The sequence below is a fragment of the Gorilla gorilla genome, chromosome 5 (assembly GCF_029281585.2).
Source record: "Gorilla gorilla gorilla isolate KB3781 chromosome 5, NHGRI_mGorGor1-v2.1_pri, whole genome shotgun sequence".
NCBI classification, from domain to species: domain Eukaryota; kingdom Metazoa; phylum Chordata; class Mammalia; order Primates; family Hominidae; genus Gorilla; species Gorilla gorilla.
In genome coordinates this window covers 175,685,344-175,702,874 of record NC_073229.2, presented here as the reverse complement: position 1 = coordinate 175,702,874, position 17,531 = coordinate 175,685,344, and the positions used below count along the sequence as shown (strand labels likewise).

Genomic DNA, 17,531 nt, shown 5'->3' with positions numbered 1-17,531 from the left:
TTCCAAAACCAGTTGAGCAATGTCTTATGTTGTTTAGTCTCATTCAGGAGACGTTTATGATGTTGACTGCATAAGCAATAAAATATTTTGCAATGGTCCACATTTTCTAAGTCTGTATTGCTATTATTGCTGCTGATAAACAGTCAGACAAGGAACCTACAAACCACATGATCTGTGATTTCACAGCCATAACTGTTCCCCACTTAAATACAGACTACTCAGTATATCACTATATTTCTCACACTTATCTCCTGAATTCTAACTGTGAGTGATAAATAAAAATAACATTTAAATTTCTGGAAAAAAAAAACATAGGAGAAAAGAAAAACCCTTATAGGATTTATATAAAGAGAACATTTTAACTTTTATGAGTTCTGTGATATCAAAATGCTGAACAATATATGTGCCCTATTGAGTTAAAATGTCAGATCTACCCTATGAGAAAAAGTTATGAAAGCATGTACTTCTTTGGAACCGTGAGTGTGCATACATACATTTATTCACACACACATTATCAACTCATCGTTCTATGGGGTCCTGGCAGCCTTAGTGAGAAATCACAGGCCAGTCTAGAACTCCTTGGGGCCACCAGGCTATAAGCAGAATGAGTTTAGGAAGACTCTCAGAAACTCCACTCTAAACCCGAGCTAGCCTACAGGGTAGATGGATCCCACTCTTCTTCCTAGAATTTCCCCAGCCAGTTGGAACTACCACAGGAAAGGGATTCAGAATTCCCTCTTAAGAACTCCAGATTGCAAGCAACCCACATTAAAGGAAGATATTCTGAGAGATGCTAAATTTCTCTGAGGCCCATGGAGCTTTACTTAACATCTTCAGGCGCCCCCAGATCTCTCAAGGCTGTATAGCTCCTCTGAGATCCAGAATTCAGCCCAAGCCACCTAGCTTTACAATCTGGCAAATGCATAACTTTTCAGGAATTCTAGGGGATAGGCACAAGAGAACAAGTTTCAACTTCGCCAAAAGCCTTAAATCTACATCCCACTGTCCTATTTCTAATCACTCCTACATTCTGTTTCTTTTTCTTTTTCTTTTTTTTTTTTTTTTTGAGACGGAGTCTCACTCTGTCACCAGGCTGGAGTGCAGTGCTGTGATCTCGCCTCACTGCAACCTCCACCTCCCGGATTCAAGTGATTCTCCTGCCTCAGCCTCCCGAGTAGCTGGTACTACAGGCGCTCACTACCACACCCAGCTAATTTTTATATTTTTAGTAGAGACAGAGTTTCACTATGTTGGCCAGGATGGTCTGGATCTCTTGACCTCGTGATCTGCCTGCCTCAGCCTCCCAAAGTGCTGGGATTACAGGCATGATCTGTTTCATTTTATAAGAAGCTAAGAAGGCCCATTTCTGAGTGCTGGAAATGCATTATCTTACCTCAGACTGAGCACATTCAAATTTGACCAAAGTTGCTGCAAGTTCACTTCGAGCATTTTGAGCCACATTCCGATAGTGGTTTAACCGCTCCCGCGTGACCGGGACTTCCGAAAGATGATCGTAAGTTTCCTGGTAGAATTCCCCCAAAATACAAAATATAAAGAAGAGTGTTAAACGATCTTTTCCGTGCAGCTGCACAAAGCAAGATTAAAGGCAGAAGCATTCTTTGTATTCTAAATGTGTCAAACATGCTACGCAGAGAAGTGTTATATTCAGACCATTTGGTTCTCATTCTCAAAGTTCAAAGGGAGGCAGGAGAAAGTTCGGGAACAAATGATGTGCAACTCCAGGATGGTGATGAGGTTTGTCATTTAAGAATTGGCCTATGGCAGAGTGCGTTGGCTCACATCTATACTCCTAGCCCTTTTGGAGGCCAAGGCAGGAGGATTGCTTGAGGCCAGAAGTTCCAGACCAGCCTGGGCAACACAGCAAGACCCTCTCTCTACAAAAAGAAAAAAAATTTTTTTTAATTTGTCAGGCAGGGTATCATGACCTATAGTCCTATCTACTTGAGAGGCTGAGGCAGGAGGATCACTTGAGCCCAGGAATTTGAGGTTTCAGTGAGCTATAATTGCACCACTGCACCCCAGCCCAGCCAATAGACAGAGAGAGACTGCCTCTAAAAACAAAAAGACAAAAAAAGATTTTCCTTCCACCCGACTCAAATGGTATTTGACCTCTGCCCAGAATCAATAGACCCAACAAAGAATTATCAGAGAAGAACAATGCTACATCCTGTGTAACGAGGGACAGTTTTCGTTATTTTTCTTTGTCCAGATCACAAAGATGATCAACTCATTTCTTGTCTGTTGATTAAAGTGTCTCATTTATTTATCAAAGAGATCATGTGATCTAAATGTAAAAGGCTGTCTCCTTTGTAACTATTCACTATGCCTTTTATACTCAGTCTCATAACCTCATAACCATCATATTCTCAATCTCATAATCTCATATCCATGAATCATGAAGGCAACTGAAATGAACATGTGAGATGAGAGATGGCAGGGTCACACATGGACAGCCCCTGCCCGTCTGGAAGGGAACAGGTCTCAGCTCCACTGGTGGTTGCAGATACAGAAATAAGGATTTCCAGCCTGGCCAAACCACTCCAATTTTGGAATTTCCAATTCCAAATCATTCCAGCTTTTCAAGACAAGTCATATATCCAGACTTTTTGAAGTGTAAATTTCCAGTTTTTGCAGGTTGGCAACTGATTTAAATGTTTAAAAAAGAAACATATATGAATCAAATAAACACACCTGCAGAGCAGATTTGGTGGGTTTGGCCTGTGGGCTGCAGACTGAACCCTCTGGTCCTGTTTCCATCCGACTCATGCCATATGCCTGCTTCCTTCAAGAATTATTACTGAGGTTGGATATCTACACCACCTCTATGGAGTTTCCAAGGCCTGTGGTCTTTGTGAAAGACACAGAAGAAAGCCATTCATTTTTGAAGGAATACAAAAGAGGTCACATAAAGGAGGATTTCCTGGAGTATCTAAATGGCCTCAGGAGGCTCAGCGATAAAATCTATTTAAGACTGCCAGAGACTACTCCACTACCAGCAACTACTGTTTGATATAGTCATGAATGCAAAAGTCTTCTTAAAGCTCATAATTTTCCAACAAGCGTCATGACCAGTGTGATTCAATCCACAAAATGCCAAACAAAACCTTCAGAGCTCTTAGTAATAGCTACTGTTTGCCAATCATAGCACAACCAAGAAAATGGTAGATATGTACTCTGGGGAAAAAGCATAAAAAGTTTAACTGAATCTCTTATTAGAGAACCACATCCTGTTCAGACTCATTCAATAGTCGGAGGGTCTTCTCCACCCTGACCACCACACCATATTTTCTAAACTAGGCCATATGAGGACATACGTCACTTATAAGAGATTTCACCTATAGTATGTATGGCATACCATTTTATAAAATTTATTAGGAAAATAAGTTTCCCAATGGCTATGATTATTTGATTATTTCTTTCAATGACTAACATCTTTTTTTTTTTTTTTAAGAAAAGAAGCTAGGCCAGGTGCAGTGGCTTACACCTGTAATCCCAGTGTTTGGGGAGAATGAGGCAAGAGGATCACTTGAGCCCAGGAGTTCCAGACCAGCCTGTGCAACAGTGAGACCCCATCTCTACAAAAAATTAGCTGGGCCTGGTGGCATGTTCCTGTTGTCCCAGCTACTTGGGAGGCTGAGGTGGGAGGAAGGCTTGAGCCCCAGGAGGTCAAGCTGCAGTGAGCTGTGATCGCACCACTGCACTCCAACCTCATCAGCAGAGCAAAACCCTGTCTCAAAAAAAAAAAAAAGAAATGAATGAATGAATGAATGAACAAGAAAAGAAAGAAAGAAAAGAAGCTGTGTATTAAGATATTATTCCCTTGACACTGGAGTAGGGACTACATTTGGAGACCTCTTTTGATGAGTGAGTTTAGAAGGTAGGTGCTGAATCTAAATCACCCTCAGAGTCCAACAGACTGGAGATTGTCCACTAAGTGGTATTTACTGATAGCCTACTCTGGATCAGGCAATGAGCTGACAGTCTAAAAAGGGAAAGAGAATTTATCAAACAACCACACTTAGAATTGTGTAATTACAAAATGAAATAAATGCAAGGAAGGCAAAAAGGCAGCTAACAAAGGAAAATGACTTCAGATGAAGGAGGTGGGAGGAAAGAGTTCCCTAAAGAAGTGATTTTTTTTTTTTTTTTTTTTTTTTTTGAGATAGAGTTTCGCTCTTGTTGCCCAGGCTAGAGTGCAATGGCATGATCTCGGCTCACTGCAACCTCCACCTCCCAGGTTCAAGCGATTCTCCTGCCTCAGCCTCCCGAATAGCTGGGATTACAGGCATGTGCCACCACGCCCTGCTAATTTTGTATTTTTAGTAGAGATGGGGTTTCTCCATGTTGGTCAGGCTGGTCTTGAACTCCCACCCTCAGGTGATCTGCCTGCCTCAGCCTCCCAAAGTGCTGGGATTACTGACATGAGCCACCACGCCCAGCCAGAAGTGATGATTAAATAAGAATGAAATAGTCGGCCAGGTGCGGTGGCTCACACCTGTAATCCCAGCACTTTGGGAGGCCGAGGCGGGCGGATCACAAGGTCAGGAGATCAAGACCAGCCTGGCTAACATGGTGAAACCCCGTCTCTACTAAAAATACAAAAAAATTAGCCAGGTGTGGTGGCAGGCGCCTGTAATCCCAGCTACTCAGGAGGCTGAGGCAGGAGAATGGCATGAACCTGGGAGGTGGAGCTTGCAGTGAGCCGAGACTGCGCCACTGCACTCCAACCTGGGCGACAGAGCGAGACTCCATCTCAAAAAAAAAAAAGAAAGAAAAAGAAATAGTCAAGAGGTATTGAAGCAGGAGCTGCCCACATCATTCAAATAGCAAAAAGGCCATGCAAGGGCCCTGTGGCAGGGATCTGGCCCGTGCAGGCAAGGATCTGAGAGAAAGCAGCGATGCCTACAGACAAACACAGACAAAAAATAGTGGCAGCAGGGCTTAAAAGGCAGCTCTGAGGTCATTAATATATTTTGTATCTGGTAGGGATTATTTTTCTGAATAACCCTGGCTAATCTTACATATTCATTTTCCCATATGAAATTCAAAATCTTCTTGGAAAATTCCAAAAAATTTTGTTGATATTGTTATTGGGGTCATGTTAATTTTATAAATAAACTATGGAGAATTTATATGTTTTAAATGTTGAGTCTTCCAACTAAAATCATTTTTCTCATTTGTTCAAGAAGTCTTATTCTTTTTTTTTTTCTTTTTTTTTTCTTTTGAGACAGAGTCTCCTTCTCACCCAGGCTGGAGTGCAGTGACGTAATCTCGGCTCACTGCAACTTTCGCCTCCCAGATTCCAGCAATTCTCCCGCCTCAGCCTCCCGAGTAGCTGGGATTACAGGCATGTGCCATGACACCTGGCTAATTTTTGTATTTTTAGTAGAGACAGGGTTTCACCATGTTAGCCAGGCTGGTCTCGAACTCCTGACCTCAAGTGATCAACCCACCTTGGCCTCCCAAAGTGCTGCGATTACAGGCGTGAGCCACTGTGCCCAGCCAAGAAGTCTTATTCTTATTAGCAATTTATATTTACTATATTTTGTAGTTTATCTCTAAAAATATTATCTTTTTGTCATATTGTAAATGGGGTCTACTTATTCCTGTATATTAAATATGTACCTAAATATCTTTTTTATGTTTCTTATTGTTTGGAATTGTTTTCAATAGATTCTCCTGGGTTTTGCACTGTAAACATGCAAATCATTTGTAAATAATGAAAATTTCACCTCCTTCTTTCCAATTTTTATACCTCTATTCCTTTTCTTGACTAATTGCATTGGTTAATAACCCCAGAACATTTTATATGGTTTGGATGTGTCCCCACTCAAATCTAATGTCCCCACTCAAATATCATCTTGAATTGTAGTTCCCATAATCATACAAGTCGTGGGAGGGATTCAGCAGGAGGTAATTGAATCATGGGGGGCAGTTACCCCTGTTCTCATAGTAGTGAGTTCCCATGAGATCTGATGGTTTTATAAGGAACTTTTCATCCTTTTGCTCTGCACTTCTCCTTGTGCTGCCATGTGAAGAAGGATGTATTTTCCTCCCCTTCTGCCATGATTGTAAGTTTCCTGGGGCCTCCCCAGCCATGCTGAACTGTGAGTCAAATAAACCTCTTTCCTTTATAAACTACCCAGTCTCGGGTATGTTTTTATTAGCAGCATAAGAACTAATAACACATTGTTAAACATTAATAGCAATAATGGACATTTTGTCTTGTTCCTAACTTTCATAGGAATGTATTTGGGTTTTCCCCCTAAACATTATGGTAGACTTAAGCCTTGACATCCTGGGTTCAGTTGATCCTCCTGCCTCAGTCCCTCGAGTAGCTAGGACTACAAGCATGTGCCACCACACCTGGCTAATTTTTTGTATTTTTGGTAGAGACAGGGTTTCACCATGTTGGCCAGGCTGGTCTTGAACTCCTTGCATCAAGTGATTTGCTTGCCTTGGCCTCACAAAGTGCTGGAATTACAGGTGTGAGCCACCATGCCTGGCCTGATTTTATTTTTTATATTCAGTGCTTTAAGTCTATCTTAAATTTATTTGGTTTATAATGTGTAAGTACAGCTCTAAGCTTTCTTTTTTCAATCTCATTCATGAAGCCTCCACCCTCACAACCTAATCATCTTCTCCCACAGGTCCCATCTCCTAATACCATCTTCTTGGAGGTAAGGATTTCAGCATATGAATTGGGGGAACAACACAAACATGAAAGCCATAGCCGACTTTCTAAGCATAAAAGCAATGCAAGAACATTCAAGAAAAGGTGCACAGATGACAACAAATTTTTTAAACATGTAAGCAGAATTTAAAGTGAAAGAGCAAACTGGAAAAATATTTCCAGAAATAATACAAAGAATCAAAACTTTAATATGCAAAGAGCCTACTCACACCAGTAAGAAAACCAATGACCTAAGAGAAAACTTCTATAGAAGAACTAACAATTATCAGAAGGGCCATAAATGGCTAATAAAATGAGAAATGTCCCACCTCACTCATCATCAATTAAATATAAATTTAATTATTATTTCTGATCTTTAAAACTAGCAACATTTTAAATATATTTAATAATTAAGCATATTGGCCAGGTGCAGTGGCTCACACCTGTAATCCTAGCACTTTGGGAGGCTAGGCCGATCATGAGGTCAGGAGTTCAAGACCAGCCTGACCAACATGGTGAAACCCAGTCTCTACTAAACATACAAAAATTAGCTGGGCATGGTGGCACATGCCTGTAATCCCAGCTACTCAGGAGGCTGAGGCAGGAGAATCACTTGAACTCAGGAGGCAGAGGTTGCAGTGAGCCAAGATCACGCCACTGCACTCCAGCCTGGCTGACAGAGCGAGACTCTGTCTCAAAATAATAATAATTATTATTATTATTATCATTATTAATCATATGAAAAGATAGTTCTATAAGAAAGACATGCTAATGCACTGCTCAAATAAAGATAAACTGGTACAAAATTTCCAGAAAAGTATTTGGCAATATGTATCATTTAAAAATTTTAAAAGTTAATACTATTTGTCCTGGTGAATTTCTTTCTCATGATCTTATCAAAAGAAATGGAAATAAACTCAAAATTTAAACAAAAAAATATTCAGAAAGGTACTCTTTAGCAACATTTTCAAAAAATCTGTCATAGCAAATATTTAAAACAACTAGAGTTCAAAAATAAAAGAATGTTAATATAAAGAAAAAACAATACTGATACAGTCACACAATGAAATTATATTCAGTAATTAAAAATTATATTTTTGGAGAAAAGGTCATTAGGTCCTGATACATTAATCCTCATAAATGGGTTGATGCTGTTATTCTGGGAGTAGGTTAGGTATCACCAGAGTGACTTTGTTATAAAATAAAGTTCTCTCTCACTCATGCTTTCTGGCCCTTCTACCCTTCCACTGTGGGATGACCCTCACCAGACACCACACCATGCTTTTGGACTTCCCAGTCTCCAGAACTATGAACGGAATAAACTTATTTTCCTCATAAATTACTCAGTCTGTGGTATTCTGTTATAGCAACAGAAACTGGACTAAGACACTGCCGCTCCACTCTCTAATTATCTCCCTTATGAAAATACTCATACATGTGCATAGAGATATGTATAAAGATATTCATTATACCATTATTTTGTTTTTGTTTTTGTTTTTGAGACAGAGTCCAGCTCTGTCACCAGGGTGGAGTGCAGTGGCTCTATGTCAGCTCACTGCAACCTCCGCCTCCCGGGTTCAAGCGATTCTCCTGCCTCAGCCTCCCAAGTAGCTGAGACTACAGGCATGCACCACAATGCCCAGCTAATTTTTGTATTTTTAGTGGAGACAGGGTTTCACCATGTTGGCCTGGCTGGTCTCAATCTCTTGACCTCGTGATCCTCCCATCTCAGCCTCCCAAAGTGCTGCGATTACAGGTGTGAGTCACTATGCCCAGGAATACCATTATTAGTAATAGCAGCAAGAAGGATGAGGATGTTGAAACCATAAATTCCTGTTGACAAAGCAATTATCAAATAAAAGTATTTCTATACTATTGAATCCTATGCAACAGGTAATATGAGATAGATCTGTAAGCTTTGGCATGGTAATATCCTTAAGACATCACTGAACAAAAATAAGAAAGTATAAATTCATAGTTTGTTACTGTTTTTCATAAAACACATGCAGGAGGAAAAGTATTGTGTTTTGTCTATAAATATATTTAGAGACAAGAAAAAAAAGAATTTTACAGAATCTCCATCACCTGATAACAGTACTTACCCCTGAGGGTGAACGACAATTGGAGTTGTGGTGAGAGGGGCAGTGGTTTGACTTTTTCAATAAGGATGTATTTACTCATTATTTGTACAACTAAATATAATTTAAAGAAAAGAAAAACACTGGGAAGAAGTGTTAACTATGGTTATCTTTTGGTTATAGGATAGACTTTTTTTCTTTATTATATGCTTATATATACCTATATATATATATATATATTTTTTTTTTTTTTTTTTTTTTTGAGACAGAGTCTCACTCTGTTGTCCAGGCTGGAGTGCAGTGGCACGATCTTGGCTCACTGCAACCTCTACCTCCTGTATTCAAGCGATTCTCCTGCCTCAGCCTCCCAAGTAGCTGGGACTACAGGCATGTGCCACCACGTTTGGCTAATTTTTGTATTTTTAGTAGAGATGGGGTTTCACCATGTTGTCCAGGCTGGTCTTGAACTCAACTGATCCACTCGCCTCAACCTCCCAAAGTGCTGGGATTACAGGCATGAGCCACCACACCCCACCTATGCTTCTATATTTACAAATCCTTTACAATAACTGTATTGCTTTCACAATTAGAACATTCCCTCTTAAATTTAAAAAAAGAGACAAGGACAGACAAAAATCACCAACCCTGCTATGCTGTGTCTTTATGAAGAAGGTGATGACAAAGAAACAACCATAGGTAACATAGACTTGAACAGATATGAAAGCTGACATTTTGGGGGTTTTCTCTCTTAATTCAGCCCTCCTGGAGTTCATAAAATTTTCTGAAAATTCTTCAACTTTTCCTGTATCAAACAATCTTCCCTTAAAAAAATTTTTCCCCTATTTAAAATGGTAAGATTAAATAAAAACTCATCCATTTGTCCTCACCTGAGGACAATCTAAGTTATTAGGTACCTCTCAGCTAACCCATGAAGCAATTTTAGATTAGTTTTAGAGAGCCAACTACATATGATTTGATTCTGCTACTGATATTATTATGATAATGATTGAAATTGTCTCACGGGGTGGCTCATAGTCTTTTCAGAATAAAGGGTGGTTTCAAAGCTCAATGGCATAAAGCAAAGATAAGCTTATTCATAATTTAGTACACAATGTGCCCAATTATCTGACCTGGGGACAATGTCTTGGGCCAGTCTTGCTACTAAGGTATTTAGTTGTCTTATTATCCCACGGACGAAAAAATAAGAAGAAAATCACTGCCTGCCCCTAACACACAAAAGCTCCTAAATCCATTCCATTCTTATCATTCTATCCCATAACCAATCTACTCTTTGTCCCAGCATTATCCCATGCTGCAGTGCACAATTGTATTACCGCAGGCTCTTCCATTATGGAATGCCTCCTTGTGCCTCTCTCCTCTCTCCCTCTCCCTCTCTCTCTTTCTATTTCTCTCTCCCTCTTTCTCCCCACGCCCCCACCAAGCTTCCAGTGGTGCCCAGTAGCAACTCCTTCTAAGAAGCTCTCCCCTACTGTCCATGTTTTTCTCACGACATAAATTTCTTCCCTAATTTACAGTGTATACATTAAGTCTTGAAAGTTGCATTTCTCCAATGTAATCATTCATCCCGTCAATTTTTGACTATTTGCCAATTCTCCCCACTTGGGAGGACTTTCCTGGCCCTCCTGGTTTTCTTCCTTCTTCTATCTGCTCTTGGTTTCTGGGGCCCACTAGGGCCTGCAGGGGAGAGTGTGGCAGCTGTGGGATCCAGAAAATATATCTGAGCATCTATACCTTAGCATTTGTGGGAAAAGTTTTGGAAGAAGATATTTCTGCATAAAATCAAGTACGGTGAAAAAGCTGATCATATTGTTTTTACATTATTTTCCATCTCTTTTCTCTTGGGTGTTACTCTTATTCAGTTAAAAATCCTTCTAATATGGCTAAGCTCGATGGCTCACACCTGTAATCCCAGCACTTTGGGAGGCTGAGGCAGGCAGATCACTTGAGGCCAGGAGTTCATAGCCAGCCTGACCAACATGGCAAAACCCTATTGAAAATGCAAAAAAAAAAAAAAAAATAGCTAAGCATGGTGGTGCACACCTCTAGTCCCAGCTACTTCGGAGGCTGAGGCACAAGAATTGCTTGAGCCTGGGAGGCAGAGGTTGTAGTGACAATGATGGTGCCACTGCAATCCAGCGTGGGTGACAGAGTGAGACCCTGTCTCAAAAAACAAAAATTCTTCTAATCATCAACATCCTTGTTGAAGTGAAGGCAGCACTCTAAAATATTCCTAACACTCTTGCTCCCCTGAGTCTTCTTTTCATTGGGTGGGCAGGGGCTACACTTAGAAAAACTTTCACTCTTCACAAAACAATCCTGTTATTCCCTCACCTAAAAATCAGGCAATTAAGGCCTAAAATGGGAATTATATTGCTGGATAGAAAACAAGTAGAAGGCCAGGGGCAGTGACTCACCCCATAATCCCAGCTACTCAGGAGGCTGAGGCAGGAGAATCGCTTGGACCCAGGAGGCGGAGGTTGCAGTGAGACAAGATCGCACCACTGCACTCCAGTCTGGCGACAGAGCGAGACTCCATCTCAAAAAAAAAAAAAAAAAAAAGGCCAGGCGGGGTGTCTCATGCCTGTAATCCCAGTACTATGGGAGGCCAAGGCAAGTGGATCACTAGGTCAAGAGATCGAGACCATCCTGGCCAACATGGTGAAACCCCATCTCTACAAAAAATACAAAAATTAACTGGGCATGGTAGCGCATGCCTGTAGTTCCAGCTACTAGGGAGGCTGAGGCAGGAGAATGACTTGAACCTAGGAGGTGGAGGTGCAGTGAGCCGAGATCATGCCACTGCACTCCAGGCTGGACAACAGAGAGAGACTCCGTCTCAAAAAAAAAAGAAAAAGAAAAAGAAAACAAGTAGAAGACAGATGAAAGAAAGAAAGAGAGAGAGGAGAGAGAGAGAGAAGGAAGGAGCGAAGGAGGGAGAGAGGGAGGGAGGGAAGGAAGGAAGGAAGGACGGATGGACTAGTACCAGATCTGGAAGCAATGATTGCTTTTCTTTGCTGTATAACAAATAAAAACAAATTTAAAGTATGCTTAATGGAGGGATATGTAAAATATCCCAGCTACTGCAGGAGACACTTTTCTTTGCTGTATAATAAATAAAAACAAATTTAAAGTATTCTTAATGAAGGGACATATAAAATGTCCCAGCCACTGCAGGGGACACTTTGGCATATACCCTGTGACCCACAGTTCTACTTCTAATTTTATATGCATGTTCATGTTTTGTAAGTGTCCATCAATACAGAAATTAGTTAACTATAGTGTCACGCACGTCTGTATGAAGAGACCACCCAACAGGCTTTGTCTGAGCAATAAAGCTTTTTAATCACCTGGGTGCAGGCGGGCTGAGTCCAAAAAGAGAGTCAGCAAAGGGTGGTGGGATTATCATTAGTTCTTAAAGGTTTGGGATAGGTGGTAGAGGTAGGAGCAATTTTTGTGGTCGGGGGTGGATCTTACAAAGTACATTCTCAAGGGTGGGGAGAATATTACAAAGTACCTTCTTAAGGGTGGGAAAATATCACAAAGTACATTATCCCAAGGGCGGGGAGGGTGTATTGTCATAAGGTCAATTGATCAGTTAGGGTGGGGCAGGAACAAATCACAATGGTGGAATGTCATCAGTTGGGGCAGAACCTGGCTATTTTCACTTCTTTTGTGGTTCTTCAGTTGCTTCAGGCCATCTGGATGCATACGTGTAGGTCACAGGGGATATGATGGCTTAGCTTGGGCTCAGAGGCCTGACATATAGTACATTCATAAATGGGAATCTCCAAAGTAGTTAAAAGAATCAGACTAGGCTGGATGCGGTGGCTCACACCTGTAATCCCAGCACTTTGGGAGGCCGAGGCAGGCGGATCACAAGGTCAGGAGATTGAGACCATCCTGGCTAACACAGTGAAACCCTGTCTCTACTAAAAATACAAAAAATTAGCTGGGTGCAGTGGCGGGCACCTATAGTCCCAGCTACTAGGGAGGCTGAAGCAGGAGAATGGCGTGAACCCGGGAGGTGGAGTTTGCAGTGAGCCGAGATTGCACCACTGCACTCCAGCCTGGGCAATAGAGTGACACTCCATCTCAAAAAAAAAAAAAAAAAAAAAGAATCAGACTAAATCCATTTGGATGTATTTGGAGATAAATAGATCTCAAAAACATACTGTTTTTTAAATAAAGTAAATTAGAGAACAAAACTAACAGTATGACACCATTTATGTCTTAAAAGTACATACCAAACTTTTGTGTATAGGCACAATGTGTATAGGCACATTGAAATGAAATGAAAAAAGTATTTTTAATAGTCTGAAGGACACTCACCAAATTTACATCATAATAACCTCTGAACAATGGGAGAAGATGATCAAGATTAGAGGTGGTTGTCAGTGGAAACTGTAGCTTCATTTGTAATGTTCTAATTTTTAAAGAAAAAGTGACTATAATTTTAGTATTAAAATCAATTTCTTAATTAAGTAAAAGCCAACTGGAAGCATGTTTTAAAAGTCCAATTTATTAGGTTTTCAATTTTACATCCTAATATTCATATACTGCAGCCTTCAAGAATCTGAAAACTGTTTGTGAATTCCATGTTTGTGAATTCTTTATTGGCTTCAGAGGCCACAGGAAATCCTGAACTTGGACCCCTGCATGGTCAAAGTAGAAGTCAAAAGGAGAATCACTGAGTTCCAGCTGAGAGAGGAGAAAGGAAGAAACTAGTCAGGCAGACAGTTAGGGTGGGTCCTCAGATGAATTCTTTCAAACTGAAGAACAGCCTGCAGGCACAGATAAGGGAACTTGCACAGGGGGGCTTGCCCAGACATGCCCGCAATGGAAAATTCCATCCCCTAACACATGCATAGTAAGGAGAACAAAGCAATATAGAGTAACTTAAGCTAAGCGCCCACATGTGCACTAGGAGGTCAGGGTGGAGCTACCAGAAATTTGCACCTTATGCAAATGAGATGCCCAGCCCTCATCAGTTTCTTATAAAAGCCTTTGCATTCAACTGCAAAAACCAGCAACCCTCTTCTGGGTCCCCTCTTCCCTGCAGTGAGCTTTCTCCTTTCGCTTATTAAACTTTCGCTCCAACCTCACCCTTTAATTATCTTGGTCCTGAGACAAAGTACTCCAGGTGATAACTCACACAAAGAGACCAATACATTGTGGTGCATTGGCCAGACTGTAACACAGCAGTGTTTGCAATGCTTTTGTTGTGCAAGTACACATTTTGACTACATTTGGGACAGGAAATTCATTGTTAAAATAAATGGAATATAAATAGTGTTCTGGCCAAAATATTAAGTGTCTTCAAGGATTAAAACAAGAATTCAATGATTTTTTTATTTTTTTGAGACAGAGTCTTACTCTGTCACCCAGGCTGTAGTACAACAGCACAATCTCAGCTCACTGCAACCTCCACCTCCTGGGTTCAAGAGATTTTCCTGCCTCAGCATCCCGAGTAGCTGGGATTACAGGCATGCACCACCACGCCTGGCTAATTTTTGTATTTTTAGTAGAGATGGGGTTTCACCATATTGGCCAGGCTGGTCTCAAACTCCTGGCCTCAAGTAATCCACCCGCCTCAGCCTCCCAAATGCTGGGATTACAGGCGTGAGCCACCATGCCTGGCTGCCAAGAATTCAATGTTTTTTTAATACTTTTATTAACTGGGAAAACATCTCCAATTAGCAAAGGATATGCCAGAGAGAAAATTAAATAGCTTCTGTGTTGCACTAAATCCTTGCTTTATTTTCCAAGGTGTCCTTAGCTCTGCCTGAAGAAGGCTCAATAAAAATAATGCTGCTTCATCATTTCTAGGACCCATTTCTTCTGTTAGACAGAATCCATAGCATCCAGCTGCACAAACTCCTGAGAGCAACAGAGGCTCCACAGTGGCCCATTTTGTAAACACATGAGAAGAAAGTGGGAAATTGTAGCAGTATGTAATCTTCCCATGTCTCACTTTAGCAGAAATCAACCTTCCTATAACAATTCTACTGTAACTGGAAAGCGGTCCCATTCCAGACCCCAAGAGAGGGTTCTTGGATCTTGTGCAAGAAAGAATTCAGGGCAAGTCCACAGAATAAGGTAAAAGCAAGCTTATTAAGAAAGTAAAGGAATAAAAGAATGGCTACTCTCTAGACAGCAGATAGAGCAGGGCATTATCAAAAGCAAGAAGAGAAATGCGCACACCTTAGGTACGATGCTTGTTTATATGTAAGATACGATGCTTGTTTATATGCAAGGTTGTTATAAAGTTTCAGTGCCACAAAAGGAATAGCACTCGAATATAACATTTTCTTTTTAATTCTCAGCAAGGCAAGTTACTTCTGTAGAAGGGTGCGCCCTTAAAGACGGAGCAATGGTGAGCACACACTTGGACAAGGGAGGGTAAGGGGTTCTTTTCCCTGATGCACGTGGCCCCTGCTGCTGTGTTGTTCCCCTATTGGCTAGGGTTAGACCGCACAGGCTAAACTAATTCCCATTGGCTAATTTAAAGAGAATGACGGGGTGAGTACTTTGGCGCCAGTCAGGGCAGAGCAGGTAACAGGTAATTGGAATGAGTTGGGGTTGAGCAGGTGATCGGAATGAGTCAGGGTGGAGTAGGTCATTGAAAAAGGTTGCTTTACAAGGAAGTTAAGTTTAAAAGTAGAAGTCAAAGAATTGAACATACTACATATTAATTCTTTGAAAAGAAATTGAGAACTCATATCTAACAAGATACAATGCTTGTTTACATGTAAGATAACAAAGCAAAAAACATGAGGAAGATGTTCTCTACAAGGCCTTGCAACAAAGGATTGTTAATCTTTGTGTAACTACTGTCTTCTGCAAGAATCTATAGTATTATCTTTAAAGTGAAACTTTTTTTTTTGACATGGAATTTCGCTCTTGTCACCCAGGCTGGAGTGCAATGGCACAATCTCAGCTCACTGCAACCTCCACCTCCCAGGTTCAGGCGATTCTCCTGCCTCAGCCTTCCGAGTAGCTGGGATGACAGGCACATGCCAACGTGCCCAACAAATTTTTTTTTTTTTTTTTTTTTTTTGAGACAGAGTCTCGCTCAGTCGCCCAGGCTGGAGTGCAGTGGCTCAATCTCCACTCACTACAAGCTCCGCCTCCTGGGTTCACACCATTCTCCTGCCTCAGCCTCCTGAGTAGCTGGGACTACAGGGGCCTGCCACCACGCCCAGCTCATTTTTTTGTATTTTTTTAGTAGAGACGGGGTTTCACAATGTTGGCCAGGATGGTCGCTATCTCCTGACCTCGTGATCCACCCTCCTTGGCCTCCCAAAGTGCTGGGATTACAGGCGTGAGCCACCACGCCTGGCCCAAAACTTACGCTTAAACTAAGAATGCTTTTGTTCTTAAGACAGTGGGACATCAAGACATTTCCTTGGTCTATTTCCTGGGTCACTTAAGTCCTGGGTCTGTTCAGTAAACATTATTAACTTGTTCCCTTAACTGTAAATATCCTGTTAACTAAGAATGCCTAACCTCCTAGGAATGTGACCCAGTAGATCTCAGCCTCATTTTACCCAATCCCTATCCAAGATGGAGTTACTCTGATTTGAACGCCTCTGATACTTGCAATGAGACAAAGGTCCACAATTAGATTTTTATTATTTTTTTTCACAATTTTGTTTTCAGAACAAATAGTATTAACGGCAGATTACAAATCTTATACTGTAGTGCTTAGCAACTCTCATTACTTATCACAAGGATGACAAGAGTGTCCTCAACACTCTTTTTGGGACAGGCATAGGTAGACTCCAGTTTAGGATTCCATCCTTTCAAAAGATGGAACCCACTGTCTCCTTTATAACCAGAGCTCACCCTCAATTTAATAAAGAGAGTAGCAGGAGGCAGCTGGGGAGGGTAAGAAGGAATCAGAAGCCAATGAACAAAATCAGCAAATGAACAGCGTGCACACCTTCATAGTAATCCTCTCATTCTTCTAATATTTACAATTTAAAACTCTTCCCAAGCCATTTTTGTAACCACCCAATGGGTTCACCTTGCCTGCTGCCTAGACAGAGCCAATTTATCAAGATAGGGGAATTGCAATAGAGAAAGAGTTAATTCACGCAGAGCTGGTTGTGCGGGAGACCAGAGTTTTCTTATTACTCAAATCAGTCTCCCTGAGCTTCAGGAATCAGTTTTTAAGGATAACTTGGTGGGTCAGGGGAAGCCAGTGAGCCAGGAGTGCTGACTGGTTAAGTAAGAGATGGGAAGTTGAAATTGTCCTCTTGTGCTGAGTCAGTTCCTAGCTGGGGGCCACAAGATCAGATGGGCCAGTTTATCAATCTGGGTCATGCCAGCTGATCCATCAAGTGCAGGGTCTGCAAAATGTCTCAAGCATGGATCTTAGGAGCAGTTTAGGGAGGGTCAGAGTCTTGTAGCCTCCAGCTGCAATGACTCCTTAACCATAATTTCTAATCTTGTGGCTAATGTCTTAGTACTACAAAGGCAGTCTAGTCCCCAGGCAAGAAGGAGGTTTGTTTTGGGAAAGAGCTGTTATCTTTATTTTAAACTCTAAACCAAATTCCTCCCAAAGTTAGTTCAGCCTACACCCAGGAAGGAACAAGGACAGCTTAAAAGTTACAACCAAGATGGAGTCCGTTAGATTAAATCTCTTTCACTGTCTCAGTCATAATTTCGCAAAGGCGGTTTCATTATTTGTCTGCCCAGGGTCCTGTGTCTGTACATCTTTGCCGATCACAGTTCCC

The 17,531-nt window shown here is 41.2% G+C and overlaps 1 protein-coding gene across 2 annotated transcripts in view; it reads right to left on the bottom strand.

The window, feature by feature from the left end:
• The window catches only part of CCDC170 (coiled-coil domain containing 170), a 123,493-nt gene that overhangs the window by 80,685 nt on the left and 25,277 nt on the right, over positions 1-17,531 (bottom strand). For both annotated transcript variants that reach the window (XM_004044843.4, XM_063707956.1), the window contains exon 2: positions 1,394-1,522. In XM_004044843.4, coding sequence (XP_004044891.1) covers positions 1,394-1,522 — 129 coding nt within the window. The remainder of the gene's footprint in view (positions 1-1,393; positions 1,523-17,531) is intronic.